Source organism: Sciurus carolinensis, chromosome 16 (assembly GCF_902686445.1).
Source record: "Sciurus carolinensis chromosome 16, mSciCar1.2, whole genome shotgun sequence".
In the NCBI taxonomy this organism is placed as follows: domain Eukaryota; kingdom Metazoa; phylum Chordata; class Mammalia; order Rodentia; family Sciuridae; genus Sciurus; species Sciurus carolinensis.
The window spans coordinates 51,664,152-51,677,878 of record NC_062228.1 but is presented as its reverse complement, the minus strand read 5'-3'; the positions used below and the strand labels follow the sequence as shown (position 1 = coordinate 51,677,878).

General features: G+C 50.3%; 1 protein-coding gene across 3 annotated transcripts in view; it reads right to left on the bottom strand.

Moving 5' to 3' along the window:
- Grik5 (glutamate ionotropic receptor kainate type subunit 5) overlaps window positions 1-13,727 on the bottom strand; it is a 56,037-nt gene that overhangs the window by 35,407 nt on the left and 6,903 nt on the right. For all 3 annotated transcript variants that reach the window (XM_047529419.1, XM_047529420.1, XM_047529418.1), the window contains exons 4-11: window positions 13,047-13,144; window positions 12,786-12,951; window positions 10,612-10,790; window positions 9,134-9,187; window positions 8,881-9,042; window positions 7,246-7,398; window positions 6,732-6,836; window positions 6,512-6,619 (exon numbers count right to left, since the gene is read on the bottom strand). In XM_047529419.1, coding sequence (XP_047385375.1) covers window positions 6,512-6,619; window positions 6,732-6,836; window positions 7,246-7,398; window positions 8,881-9,042; window positions 9,134-9,187; window positions 10,612-10,790; window positions 12,786-12,951; window positions 13,047-13,144 — 1,025 coding nt within the window. The remainder of the gene's footprint in view (window positions 1-6,511; window positions 6,620-6,731; window positions 6,837-7,245; window positions 7,399-8,880; window positions 9,043-9,133; window positions 9,188-10,611; window positions 10,791-12,785; window positions 12,952-13,046; window positions 13,145-13,727) is intronic.

Genomic DNA, 13,727 nt, shown 5'->3' with positions numbered 1-13,727 from the left:
CATGCATTCTGAAGCCCTGGTCAAGCTGATCTCCAAAGTCAAGATTGAGGAACGTGGGTTCAAGATCTCAGAGTCAGGGTCTGAGCTTACAGAGATAAAAACAGAAACTGAGGCCTAAGGGAGAGCTCAGGGTCAGAAAACAATGATCTAAGAGTCAGAGCCCTGGACCCTCACAACCAAAGGTCTTTAAAAGGGGCCCCAAACCCAATATCTTCAGGCTTCTTCAAACAGACTCTAAGGTGGAAGCCCTGCACGGCACGGCAGGCAGGTAGGGGTGCGCTGCAGTCTGGCTCTAGGAGCTCGCCCTGGAATGGTGAGCATCTACAGCCAGAAACACAGGTCCAGGAAAGGCATCGCAGCAGTGCCTGAGGTGGGAACAATGACTGAAACAACCTAATTTGGGACAAGATAAAGAGATCAACGATGTCATAAAAGAATCCCAGGCAACTACTAAAATAGCAAAGTCTATAAGATATATTAAGAGGAAAAAAAACAAGCTACAGAACAACGTGTACAATATGCTCTTCTTTGTGATAGAAAGAACAGACATGTGGCTGCAGATGCACAGACATTTCTGGAAGGATGGTGGCCTCCGAGCAAAGAAAATGAGGAACCAGGGAGGGAAGAATGCTGATTTTTCACTCCTTACCCCCTTTATCCTTTGAATTCTTTTTTACCTAGATTTCCATTATCTCTGTCACTCCCCTGAGGTTGTGATTTTTAAAAATTAAAGTCTAATATTTAAAAGTATATGGACTGGGGATGTGACTCTGTGGTTAGTATATGGAAATGCAAGGGTCAGGAAGGGCCAAAGCAATCCTAAAGAAGATCATCAAAACTGGTAGCTTATTCCACAGAAAGTCAACATTTAAATTGAGCTATAATGTTTAAGACAATGTGGTATTAGAAAAAGAGGGGCAACGGACAATTAAATGGAGTATTAGGAAAACCACACATAAATGGATATTGATTTATGACAAAGGTAAGACTGCGGGGAAGAGAGGAAAATGATCATTTTAATAAATGGTGCTATTCAGTCAGGTGTGGTAGTATATACTTGGGAGGTTGAGGCAAGAGGATCAAAAGTTTGAGGCCAGCCTCAGTGACTTGGAGAGACCCTGCCTCAAGACAAACTAAAAAAGACTGGGGATGTAGCTTAGTGGTAGAGCACTTGCCTAGAATATGCAATGCCCTGGGTTCCATTCTTCAATACCACACACAGACACAAAAATGGTACCATTCAATTTAAGATCCATATGGAAAAAAATGTATTCTGACCACCTCCCACCTCACATGATTCATAGAAGTCAATTTCAGATGGAACACAGATTTAAATGTAAAAGGCAAAATTATTATGTTTTCAGAAAATAAATAAAATACCTTCATGACCTGTGGTAAGCAAGGAATTCTTAAATTCTAAAACATTAACCCAAAAATGCTGATAAAATAGACCTTAGTAAAATTTAAAAACTAAGACTTTTTATCAATATATACAACTGAGAATAAAAAAGGTGTCACAAAAGGACAGGCAATATTTGCAATACACATATCTCACCAAGGACTGGAATCCAGATGTATGAATAACTCCAAAATCAATAAAAAAGGTCATATATCCCAATTTTTAAAAAACAGACAAAGACTTGAGCAAGAGCTTCCCAAAGGAGGATTTCCAAATAACCAATAAACACAAAAAGGTGACTGAGTACAAATGAAAACCACCACACATCACTGGTACCTATAAATATACTCACCACTGATGACAAAGAGCAACTGGAACTGTCAGTCATACATTGCTCAGGGAATGAAGTGGTGCAACCACTTGGAAAATGCTTTTGCAGTAGCTATGAAGCTGAAACACACACCTGTAACCCAGCAATTCTCCCCGAAACATCCGCCATAGACATTCCAGTACAAATTCATGGGCAAGAATGTAACTAATGGTACTACTGTTCATAATAGCAAAAATCAGAAATAATTCAAATGTCCATCTACATTTGATGGGTAAGTGAATTGTAGTACCTTTGCATCACAGAACATACAAGTCTAAACTACATGCGATGGGTGGATCTCATAAATGCAAAGGGTGTCAGACACAGGGCATACCAGTATGATGTCATTTATATGAAGTTCAAAGGCAGGCAAACTATTCTGGGGATGGAAGTTGAGAGGTGGGCAGGTTAGTGACAGAAAGGGGTACAAGGCAGCTTCAGGAATGGGGGGCTGGTTGCATAGATAGCATGTATATGTTCAGCTTTTGAAAATCTAGTGTGTCAAGTTACATTTACAATTTCTGCAAGTTTCTATGTGCATGTTATACTTCAGTAAAAATCTCTTGAGGCTGGAGATGTTCAAGTCTCTAGGTTCCATGTCCAGCACCGCAAGGGAAAAAAATCTCCTGAAAGTAAAAACAAAATTAAAGTAGGGTGTTCTAGAACATGCTTTATAAGCTGATTGCCCTGGACTCAAATCCATGTTTGGGACTTCCTAGAGTACAGTGTATATGACCCTGATCTAGTCCAGCCCCCCCACTCTGTTATGAATACTTTAATCTCCTCACTTTCAAGGAGGGAAGGGAGGACAGAGAGAGAGTTGCTCAATGTGTGAACAGCAGTGCCAGGCCTAGAACATCACCCTGAAGACTCAAGAAGCAGCAGAACTTGGGGCAATGGGGTGCAAGGGACAGGCACATAGGTTCTGTCAACTTAAATTGGCTCTACTCTCTACTGTCTTCTGGTTGAGTGACCTTTGGCATGTCACTTAACCCCCTTACGCCTTTAGTTTCTTCATCTGAAAATCAGGGTCATAAAGGTACTGACCCCAGCCAGGGCTCCTGTGAAGAGTGAGTACCACCAGTGAAGGGCTCTGCACGGTGCTCAGAGGTGTTGGCCACTGTGACAGCTATTTTCATTGTGGATACAAGTGCAGGAGGGTGAGGAAGGGCGAGGGAGGGCTCTGGTGCACTTGGTGGCCTTGTATGCTGGGCACTGCAGGGGCTCTTAGCGCATGCGCTGCTCCCATGGCCCCTCCAGGTGGCCCACTGGACTCATGTTACAGATGAAGGTATGCACACTGGACAGTTAGAGGGCTTGAATGGGAGCCAGGAATGGACTGAAGTCTGTAAACTCCACAGTAGGGGCTCTTACTGCCACACCAGTCACCAAAGGCTGGGGTGAGGCCACAGTTTGAGGAAAAGAATCATCAGAACAGACCAGAGCCTAAGGTTGGGGTGAGGAAGGCAGGCCCCAGCCTGACCTCATTTCCTTAGAACTTCTGCACCCCCACCTCACACAACCTCAGAGCCAGCTCACCCCCTGCAGCTTCAGAGCCATGAGCCCCTGCCATGGCTTAGATATGAGGAGCCTCCCAAAAACACATGCGTGAGACAATGCAGGGTTTAGAGATAAAATGAATGGGCTATGAGAGCATCAACCCGATCAGTAAATTAATCCCCTGATGGGGTTAACTGAGCAGTAACTGAAGGCAGGTAAGGTGTGCAGGTCTTTGGGGGGCATGTCTTCAGGGTATGTATTTTATATCTGGCAAGTGGAGCCCGGACCCTGAGCCCATTCTCTCTCTTCTTCCTGGGTGCCATGTTTGCAGCTGCTTTCCTTCACCACACCTTTGCGCCATGATGTTCTGCCTCACCTCAAACCCTCGGGAACAGAGCTGGCTATCCGTAAACTGAGACCTCTGAAACCGTGAATTCCAAATAAACTTTTCCTCCTCTAATTGTTCTGTTTTTAAAAAAATCGTTTAGTTGTAAATGGACACAATACCTTTATTTTATTTATTTTTATGTGGTGCTGAGGATCGAACCCAGTGCCTCACACATGCTAGGCAAGTGCTCTACCACTGAGCCACAACCCCAGTCCCTCTAATTGTTCTTGTCAGGAGTGTGGTCACAGTAACACAAAAGTTGACTAAAACAGCCCCCACTCCAGGGACAACTCCAGCCGGTGTTCCATCACATGGCCTCCTCTGCTCTCACTGAGCTGGCCCTGCCTGCACTACTTCTTCTTCTTCTTCTTCTTCTTTTTTTTTTTTTTTTTGGTTCTGGGATTGAACTCAGGGGTGCTTAACACTGAGCCCCATCCCCAGGCATTTTTAAAATTTTATTTAGTGACAGGGTCTTACAGAGTTTCTTAGGGCCTCACTAGGTTGCTGAGGCTGGCTTGAACTTTGAACTCTTGATCCTCCTGCCTCAGCCTCCTGAGCATCTCAGATTATAGGTGTGCACCACCGTGCCCAGCTGCACTACTTCGTAACATCCACATTGGAAGCCCCCTCCTCCCACCCAGGAGTCTTCCCTCCAGCATCCTACATGGTGGGCGCAGGAGCTCTCCTGACATCAGAATCTGGCCCTGCCCTTCCTGCTTAGCACTCTCTTCCAAGTAAAGAGCAAGCATAAGCGGGCCTTCAGAGACCCTTCCCCTCTTCTGCCCTATAGCTCCCTGGACCACATCTATCCCATCAAGACCCACACACCTCGTGCTTGCAGTTGCCAGGCACTGTCCTAGGCCCTGAGGACAGAGTAGGGAATGAGACAAGTCCTGACCCACGTCTGGCCAAGGCATCAGTGTGACTCACACATGTAACCCCATATGTCTGACACAGGCCCTGCCCAAAACACCAGGTCAGAAAATAGTGAAGCTGTGGGTGTGGCTCAGTGGCAGAACACTTGCCTAGATGTGTGAGGCCCTGAGTTCCGTCCCCAGCACCACAAAAAGAAAGAAAACACATTCTGTTGCACACACAGGCCACTGCCGCCCATCCAAACTAAAAACATCCCGAGGCCCCCGTTCCTGCTACTCTTGCTGTCCCGGATGTTCTGCACAACACTTCTATACAACTTCCAAAACCCCATCTGATGCAACCTCCCCATGAGGTCTTCCTCAGGCCTCTAAAGCTACATCAGTCCCTCCTTTCTCTGGAAACCCCTCATTACTTTGGGTTGGAAGGACTGTGTTCAGGGTGGGATCACCTCCCCAGTGCCACTTGAGAGCAACTGTGACTCATTTCTGTGCCTCTAGAATTTACATGATGGCCAGGCACATAGTAGCTTTAGTAAATATTTGTGGAATGGGTGAGTGAACCAACCCATCAAGAAGAAAATGAACCTCAGGAAGAGAAGAATAATATTGGCTCTCAGGCCCTGGGGAGAAAAAAGAGAGGAGAGACTCAGAGTCCAGCGCATGGATTGGCTCTCCGAACATCTTCTCCCTGACCTCTGACCCTTGCTCCCCAAGGACCTCAGTGCTTCTGCCTCCAGTTGGCTTCAGGGACTGACCACACAGTACATGCACAGAGGTGCCCACTGCTCCATGCCAGCCCAGCCCTCAGGGCCCCTTGGTGAGGTTATTAGGAAGTGTCTGGTTTCCTGTCTGCAGGCCATCTGTCCCTTTGCAACAGATTCACTGGCCCTTCTCCAAAGGGACTCCAAGTCCACTTTAGATCAGGAGTTTCCTAGAAACCAAGGGAAGAGCTCTGTGATTTGATGCTTATGGGACCCCTGACAGTCTGTGGAACCCTCTGCAAATCCTCTTTGAACCTTGGCCTCCACAGCTATTAGCAGTTCCCTTGGACAAGGGAAGCCAGCAGGCTCTGGACTTGGCTGCTATGAAGAGTGTGGCTGCCCAGCATGTCCAGTCTCCAGGCCCAGCTGCTCAGGGAAGCCCCTGCTCATCAGGCCCTATGCGCCAGAACTTGCCTGACTTGATGGGAGGCAGCAGGGTGTAACAGAGAGGGTTGCAGACTCTAAGCCTGACGCTCAGACCTACCAGGGCTCATTGCATGCCATCTCCTTACTGTCAAAAGGAGGAAAATAAAAACAACCTCACAGGCTAGCTGTGAGGTCTCAAGAGCAATACCTGCAAGGGCCTAGCATAGTGCCTGCTGCAGTGGATAATCACTGACACCCCAAGGCCCCTATACCTCTGATTTGGTAAAATGCAGGAACAGAAGCCTGAGAGTTACAAAACAATGCCTTTAGCTGTTCTAAGTATGGAGAGGACTGAAGCTTCTGAGCAGAGCACTTAAGATTCAGACTCTGGATCCTTAAAGACATGGCTTCCAGTCCTGGCTATATCACGTATCTGCACTGTGTTCCTCAGCAAGTTGCTTCACCTCTTTGATCTTTAGTTTCCACTAAAGTGTATATCTTCAGGATATACACTAAATAAGTTGGCATGTGTCAATTTACTAGGTTGGCAAGTGTAAGAAAACAACCATTCTAGAAATAGCTATTATCAAGAGTCCACCATGGGTCAGACATGTGAAGAACCCAAGGCTGAATCTGGCTCCCATGTGGTTAGCTTGGTGACGCCCTGCTCACAGTTGGGAGCTGATGGGTACATGGGCCATATCCCCTGCTAGTCAGTACACTGTGCCTTATGCCAGTGAAGTTTCCCTCCACCTCATGGGAGAGCTAGGATAAAGCTGGACCACTGCTCAGGGAAGGCCCAATATTTGAACCTCTTAACCTATAGTGCCCTCCTTCCCCAGGGCCACTCACCAGAATGGTTGTGACCACCAGTGTCTTGTTGGCCAGCGTCTGTGACAGGTTGATGTCCAAGGTGGTAGCATTCATGGCCAGGGTCCGGTTAGAGTACCACACCCCTATCTAGGGGCAGAGAGGGCGCCATCAGCCCCAGGCCCTGCCCAGGGACACAGCAGTCTCTAGGTCCACCCACCCAAATCCCTGCAGGGCTCTGGTACACCCTGGGCCTGCTCACCTCACGGTGGCCCTGCCGGGACTTCTCTAGGATGCGCAGGGTGTAGTTGGTCCTCTGCCCTTTGCTGTTGAACTCGACCCGCCCGGTCAGCCCATCATACTCTACCTAGCAGGGCGGGAGGTGGGGCAGAGGGAAGGGTGGCAGGGCCCAGAGATGGGCAGAAAGACCCAGTGGAGACCAGACAACCACAGAAAAGAGAGGGGAAGGAACAGGAGAGGGACCAGGAAAGGGATCATGTCAAAAAGAAGATGGCACAAGGGGAGATGGCACAAAGCAGACCAGGAGTAAGACAGCAGGACCCAGAGAAAGCATACAGCCCAAACAGGCAGAGGACAGTTGGGAATGGACAGACAAGATGCGAGAGTGAGGAGGAGGCCAGAAGAAACCCAAAGGCAGTGGGTAGTGGGGTTGGAGGTGGGGGAGAGGGCAGAGGGCCACAGGGTGGACATGGTGAGTGCCCCTGTCAGAGGTAGCCACTGCCCACCTCCCACAAGTTCCCCTGCTCCCAGCTCACCATGCGCAGGTAGTTCATGAGGCTGGTCCCATGGGGCCAAATGTTGGCCGATGTACAGGCCAGCGGCTTGACACCGATTTCCTGGCTACGGTTCAGCTCTCGGACGGCACTCACCACCACATGCACAGCATCGAACATCAGGGCAGCTGACAGCTAGAGCAAGCAGAAGCAGGTGTGGAGAAAAAGAGGCAGTTTAGCCAGGTAAACTTGAAGCCCCCTCATGGTACCATCCCCAAGCCCTTGGATGGTTCCTGTCCTCACAGGAACAGGAAACCAGGGGGTCAGGAGGGAAGAAGTGGTTCTGGTCTCTCTTAGGACATGTGGATGACAGTGGGGAAGTTGTTCGTTTGTCCCATGCCTTGGTAGGAATAGCTCTGGCGGACTCTGCGTGGCCACATGTCTACCTGGGGAAGGCAAATCTAAGAGGGTTTGCCCGGAGGGCCAGATATGTCTCTCACAGAAGCAGGCACTCCAGGGGATCTATGTCTGCATGGTCAATGCGGGTGAGGAACAGCCACTGCCCTGTCTTGAGTGTGTGGGGTGTGCTCATGGGAATGGGTTACATGGATGTGCCCATTTGTCTATGTGCCAGTGGGTGTGGGATCAGGTAGGCAGTGACTGCTGGAGGCCCAGCTCTGCTGTTTCCTGGTGCTATGGCCATGTCCCTACCGTTCTCTTGAGGCTTAGTTTCCTTCCCTGTAAATGGGAATAGCAGTAGTCACCAGCTCTGAGCACTGTGGGACAAGAGAGAAAGCTCATAAAATGCTCAGAACAGGGCCTGTCACACCATGAGTGTTGTATATGCCCTGACTGGTGGTGGGTGCACACATGTGTATGTGTGAGCATGTACCTTCACTGGGTTGGTATCAAGGGTTAAGTGTGCCATTTGGTGTGAACAGGGGTAAATACTAATGTGCCTCTGCCCATGACATGTCCCATGTCAGGGTGTGATCTCTGTATACACACATCTTGATCGCACATCTTGGCATCTGTAGATAATTTGGTGCAGGCAGAAGTGTCTTGGTATCTCAGTATATGAATACAAATACACATAAATAAGCCTCTTTTGTATGTTTGCATTTATTCAACATATATTATCAGACACCTACCACAAGCCAGGCTGTTGGAGGTGCTGGGGTACAATGGTGAGCAAACTGGACAGAAATGCCTGCCCTCAGGGAACTTACAGTCTACAGATCTCTGTCTATATGTCACATGGTAATTAAATATTAGTGCTGCAGAGAAGAAGGAGGCAGGGAAGGGGGTTAAAAAGCGGGTGCTTTTCCTTTTTAAAGACAGAGGAACCAAGGAAGGTCTTATAGCCAAGAGAATATCTGAGCACATACCTGGAGATGAGGGGCAGCCACTGGTTCAGTGGGACAGTGCATGGGAAGCAGAAGGATAGGCATGTGCAAAAGCTGGAGCTGTGCATGTGCAGGGACAGCAGAGGCACCTCTGTGGCTGCAGCAGTGTGGGAAGCGGGGAGGAGGACACAGTTCAACTTGTCACGGCATCATATTGCAAGGCCTCTGGGGCACCAGAGGGTTCAGAGTATGATCTCAGTGAGGTCTGAAAGGGGCCCCTGGAAGCATCTGTGCAGTGTGTCTCTGAGTGTGACTGGGTGTTTGTGCTCACCGCAGGGCCCGGATAGGTGCTGGCTTCACAGTTCTCCCTCCAGGACATATTGAGGCTGCGCACAAACTCAGGGTAGAAGGGATGGGAGGTGTTGAACATGGAGAAGCCCAGGATGTTGGAAGAGTCCTCCACAATACCATCCAGATGCAGGATAGGGAAGTCCTGAGACCAAGCAGAGGTGGTGAGGGCTGGGGCCAAACCCCAAGTGGGGCAGGCACGGGGAGAGGTGGTGGGGGATGGCAGGGGTACGCACCATGGTGGTGAGGATGTACTTGTAAAACGCTGAGGTCATTCCCAGCTCCGAGGCCTGGAGAACACAGGAGAAGCCAAGAGGCGGCATGAGAGATGGATGTCCAGCAGGCAGCAATCAGGGAACCAAAGAAAGGAAGACAGATTTAGTGGCAGGCCTTACGAGAGGATATCCACTGGAAAGCACGGTAAGTAACACCCAGAGACAGAAAAACAGAGGAAAGTAGACAATGAGGGCAGAGGGAGACCTTGGTCACTTGGTGCCCCAGGGTGAACAGAGATTTTGTTAGAGGAGACAAAGGGGCCCCCAAAGGTCTGCTCTTTCTCATAAAGACACTTGGCAGACTTCCTTCTGGAAATGAAGGAAAGCCTCAGAAATGGGCTGGACAGGGACAGGAACTTGAACTTAACCCTCACATTGCCCAAAAGGTGTTGGGCTGCTAATGTGTAGGACTCAGCCCTGTCACACATAAGCTCGGGAAAGCACTGTGTGACCAAAGGCTGCCCGTTCAAATCTTCAGGCTCATTTTTTGAGTCCCCTTTCTCAGAGACCTCAAGAATGAGGCTGGAAGCCTTCTCTGTCCTGTGAATGCCCAGTCCTGACCCCCATGAGAATTATTACAGGGAACCAACTTGTATTTCTTGCACGGCAAGAAGTGGAGGGTTACATGTGGATGTCAGAGAAAGGTAAGCTGAGAGAGAAAGACGACTGCGCACAGCTCCACAGAGGGACCAGGCTGCCTGTCCAGGCCAGCCTGCCTCCTGAGCCTGTACCTTTGCCCTGAGCCATCCTGCCTCCAGAGCCCACTTGCATTTCTTTCTGTGGGTTATTATCAGCAGTGACATATGGTTTTAATTTAAAAAAAAATACAAATTAGAAAAATAATACAAATTAGATTATGAAGAAAAATTAAGAACAGGGAAGCAAATGAAGGATTAATGAGTGTGGTTCACTAGCGGATAGAATGTGCTGGGCCCATGGGGGAAGGTCCTAGTGTTCTAGGCCCTCCTGTGTGCCCTTGAGCCAGTCCTCCCCCACAAACTCCAGCTTCTTCACCCACAAAATCCTCATGACACCTGTCCTGCAAGTGGGGTGACAGTCAAATTAAAGATGCACATTAAGTGCATCAACCTAGAGCCTTAGGAAAAGTCTTAAGGAGTTGTGACCCAGGTGCATCTACCCTGGCCCAGCACTGTGCTAAGCACTTTCCGGGCCGTTCACTTGCCAACCTTCACTACAAGCCACTGAGGTAGGAACTATCACTGCCCTCACTTCCCACAAAGATGAGATGACTGTCCAGGGCCACATGACAAGGGAGCAGCCAGGCTAGGCAACAAGCCTTAATCATCAACTGCGTGTAAGAAGAGGGTCTCATTATCCTCTCCTACCACTGAGGACCCTGAGAATTGGGTGACATGATCACAGCTACCAAGGTTTTTGCCCTTGGCCCTTTGAAAGAAGAGAGAGCAGAGGTGGCCCACCTTACGGAGGACAAGGTGGGAGATGGACGCATTGGCGTCGATGATGATGGTAGACACTTTGTCATCTCGGATCTCCTTGAGCAATGGTGTGGGGTCCCGACTGTCATCCAGCATCCTCACTGACAGTGTCTCCTTGGAGATGAGGAAGCCACGCACCAGTTCCTCCAATCGCAGCAGGCCTGAGGGAGGGTCAGGTCTTGGCTTAGAGCCCTTATTTCTGGGTGCCAGACACAGGGCAGACACACCTTCCTCCTCCCCAACATAGGGAAGCGGGCAGAGGACTAGAGGGTATGCCAAGAAGATGGTGGGGCTGTCCCCAGTGCAGATGGGACCCTCAGGGCACTGGGCTCAGGGACCTAATGCCTAGATCCTCCCCAAGTAAAATCTCAGCCTATACCCCTCCCCAGATCTCCAAACTCCTGTCCTGCCCCTCTTCTGCTCCCTCACTGGGATGTTTGACATCACATACAACATTCCTGTTTTCTTGCCAAAACCACATTACCCTGTCCCCATCTTCCACCTTTGGCTGAACAGCAACTGCAGCCTGACAGTGGCTCAGGCCAGACCTCCAATGGAAGCCCAGCTTTCTCTCCCTCCTCCTCCCTCATCCACAACCAGCCCATCTGGGCTCTCTCTTTGAAACACATCAGAACCCATCCTGCATCCCACTGTCAGTACCCTGACCCAAGCCACAGCCATCTCTGGTCTCCTGCAAAAGCCACACTGACTCCTGTAAGTCTGTTTCCTGCACAGCAGCCAGAATGATGTCGATAGAGGGCTTCCTGCTCTGCGTCCAGCCCTTTGATGGCTCCACATCTCCTCTCCCGCTTCGTGCAGCTCTGGCCACAGGACCTCCTTGCTGTTCGACACACACAAGAGTAATACTTCTGTACCATGGCCTTGGCCCTGGCTGCTCCCTCTACCTGGAACTCTCTTCCTCAGGTCCCCCACAGCTCTTTCCCTCATCTCCTCCAGCCTTTACTCGAAGGCACCTTCTCAATGAGGCCCACACCCACCATCTGGTTTAAAACTGCCCTCCACCCCCACTTCAGATTCCGGAACCTTATTACTGACTGCCATGTCCTCATGGAACTTAGTGTCTAACCACAGAAAACGCTTATGCACAGTGTTTATTGCCTAACTCCTCTCATCAGAATGGAGGTTTGACGAGGACAGTGATTCCCGTCTGCCTCACTCACTGCCGTCTCCCTAACCCCAACGGTGTCTGGCAGGCAGCAGATGCTCAGTGAGCACCTTTGAAAACAGGAATTCCTTCCAGAGGTTACAGAGCACAGTCCGCCTTCTTTCAAGCTCCCCAGTCACCAGACGGCTCACTTGGATGTCTCCAAGACTTGCTATACCCAGCATGTGCCCCTTGCGCCAACTGCTGTTCTCCTCTTTGCCCTCCCACCCTCCTCTACTCCCTCAATCTACCTTGGTTCTCTACCCTGACTTCTACCACCTGGGCCCCCAAACACATTATCTTTCCCTGCCTCTTTCTGGTCTCCAGTTATGTGTGTCCCTCTCCAATGCACTATCTTCCTACAACACAAACCTGGCTGTGCGCCCTTGCCCTGCCCTGCTTAGAAAGCTTCCGTGGCTCCCCTTGTCCCCTGCTTCATTGCTCCTACACTCCAGCCAGGGGCACTCCTGAGCATCTCAAAGAGCCACACTCCCTAGGTCCTCCACCTCTGCCCTGCCAAGCACTCTGCTTGGAATATGTTTGCCCAGCATGCCCTTTGGTTCAGCTTAGATGTCCACTTCTCAGGACACAAGCTCTGAACCTCCCAGACAGGCCCTCCAGGAGGGCGCTCCACACACCTCCTGGAAGCCCTCTGGGTCACAAGAGTTCAATGACCAGCAGCACTAGAGCAAGTCTTGTGCAGCGAGAGACCTGACCAGCACTGTTCCCTGCCAAACCCCCAGGGCCTAGTAGAGGGCTGGATGAAGAGGTGCTTAGTGACCATTTGTGGACCAATTGGGTCTGTCTGGGGAAAGAAGGGGTCTGTGGAACCAGAGGTCTTAGTTCCTGAAAGGGAAAGGGACAGTGGGGACCACTAGGAGAAGCTGGTACCCAGGTTGCCCAGGGCTCCTAGCCACGGGGGAAAGAACAACCATACGGGAAGGGGCATTCTGGGGGAATCAAAACAAAACATCCAGAGCTCCTCCCTCACACTCAGCCTTGGCGCAGATGAGGCTGGCCGAGGGGTAGTTGAAGGACTTGAGGATTCGGGAGACTGCCAGGCTGACGTCCTCATTACTGGGGTATAGGCTGACAGATGCGAAGCGAAGGTACTGAAGGCGGGGCGTCTCCTCAGGACCCACTTTGATGTGGGGGATCTGGACAGAGAGGGAGCTTTTGCTTCCATCCTGTTGCTCACCAGCCCTCACCTCCCAGGGACCACTTACCCTGCACCCCGCAATCCCTGCCTTACCTCCTTCTCCCCACAGATATGGCTCACAGTGGAGGCAGATGCTGGGCTGGAGGAGGGTCCCAGGACAGACACGACCCCCTTGGGCAGGACCTGACACACTATTAGGGGCAGGGAAGAGACCAGAGTCAGGGATTTTTGGACTCCTCTCCCACCCCACCTGCTAGGGGACTGCCCTGGCCTAGGAGATGACTTGGACACTTGGAGGTGCCTGATCCTTCTCTATCAACCCAGTCCTAGAGACCCAATCCCTGACCCTGCTCAAGAGAGTGTATAAAAGGAAGAAAAACAAGACAGAGGTTCAGGTCAGACGAGAGACACAAAGGAAGGCAGGAAGAGAGACACCAGGGGGTCAGTTCCTCTGCCTTCTTCATTCTCAATCCTTTCAGTCATGCTACTGCCTGTGATGTGCCCAGCACTCCTTCCACACTGAACTACAGCCAGTGTCCCTGGGTTGCTCTAGATACCATCCTTCTGTTGCATCTCCTCACTCCTCCTGCTATCTTCCCTTTAAACACGTTTCTCAAGACTCAGAGGCAGACAGCTGCTGCCTTGCTTGCTCAGTGCTGGTTCTCACAGCAGAACCCTGTCTTTTCCTGGAAAAATCATTGTGCCCCTTAGTCCATGGGCTTCCCAGGATTGACTGGCACCCGACTCAGGCCTGGCTAGTCACAGAGCCACATT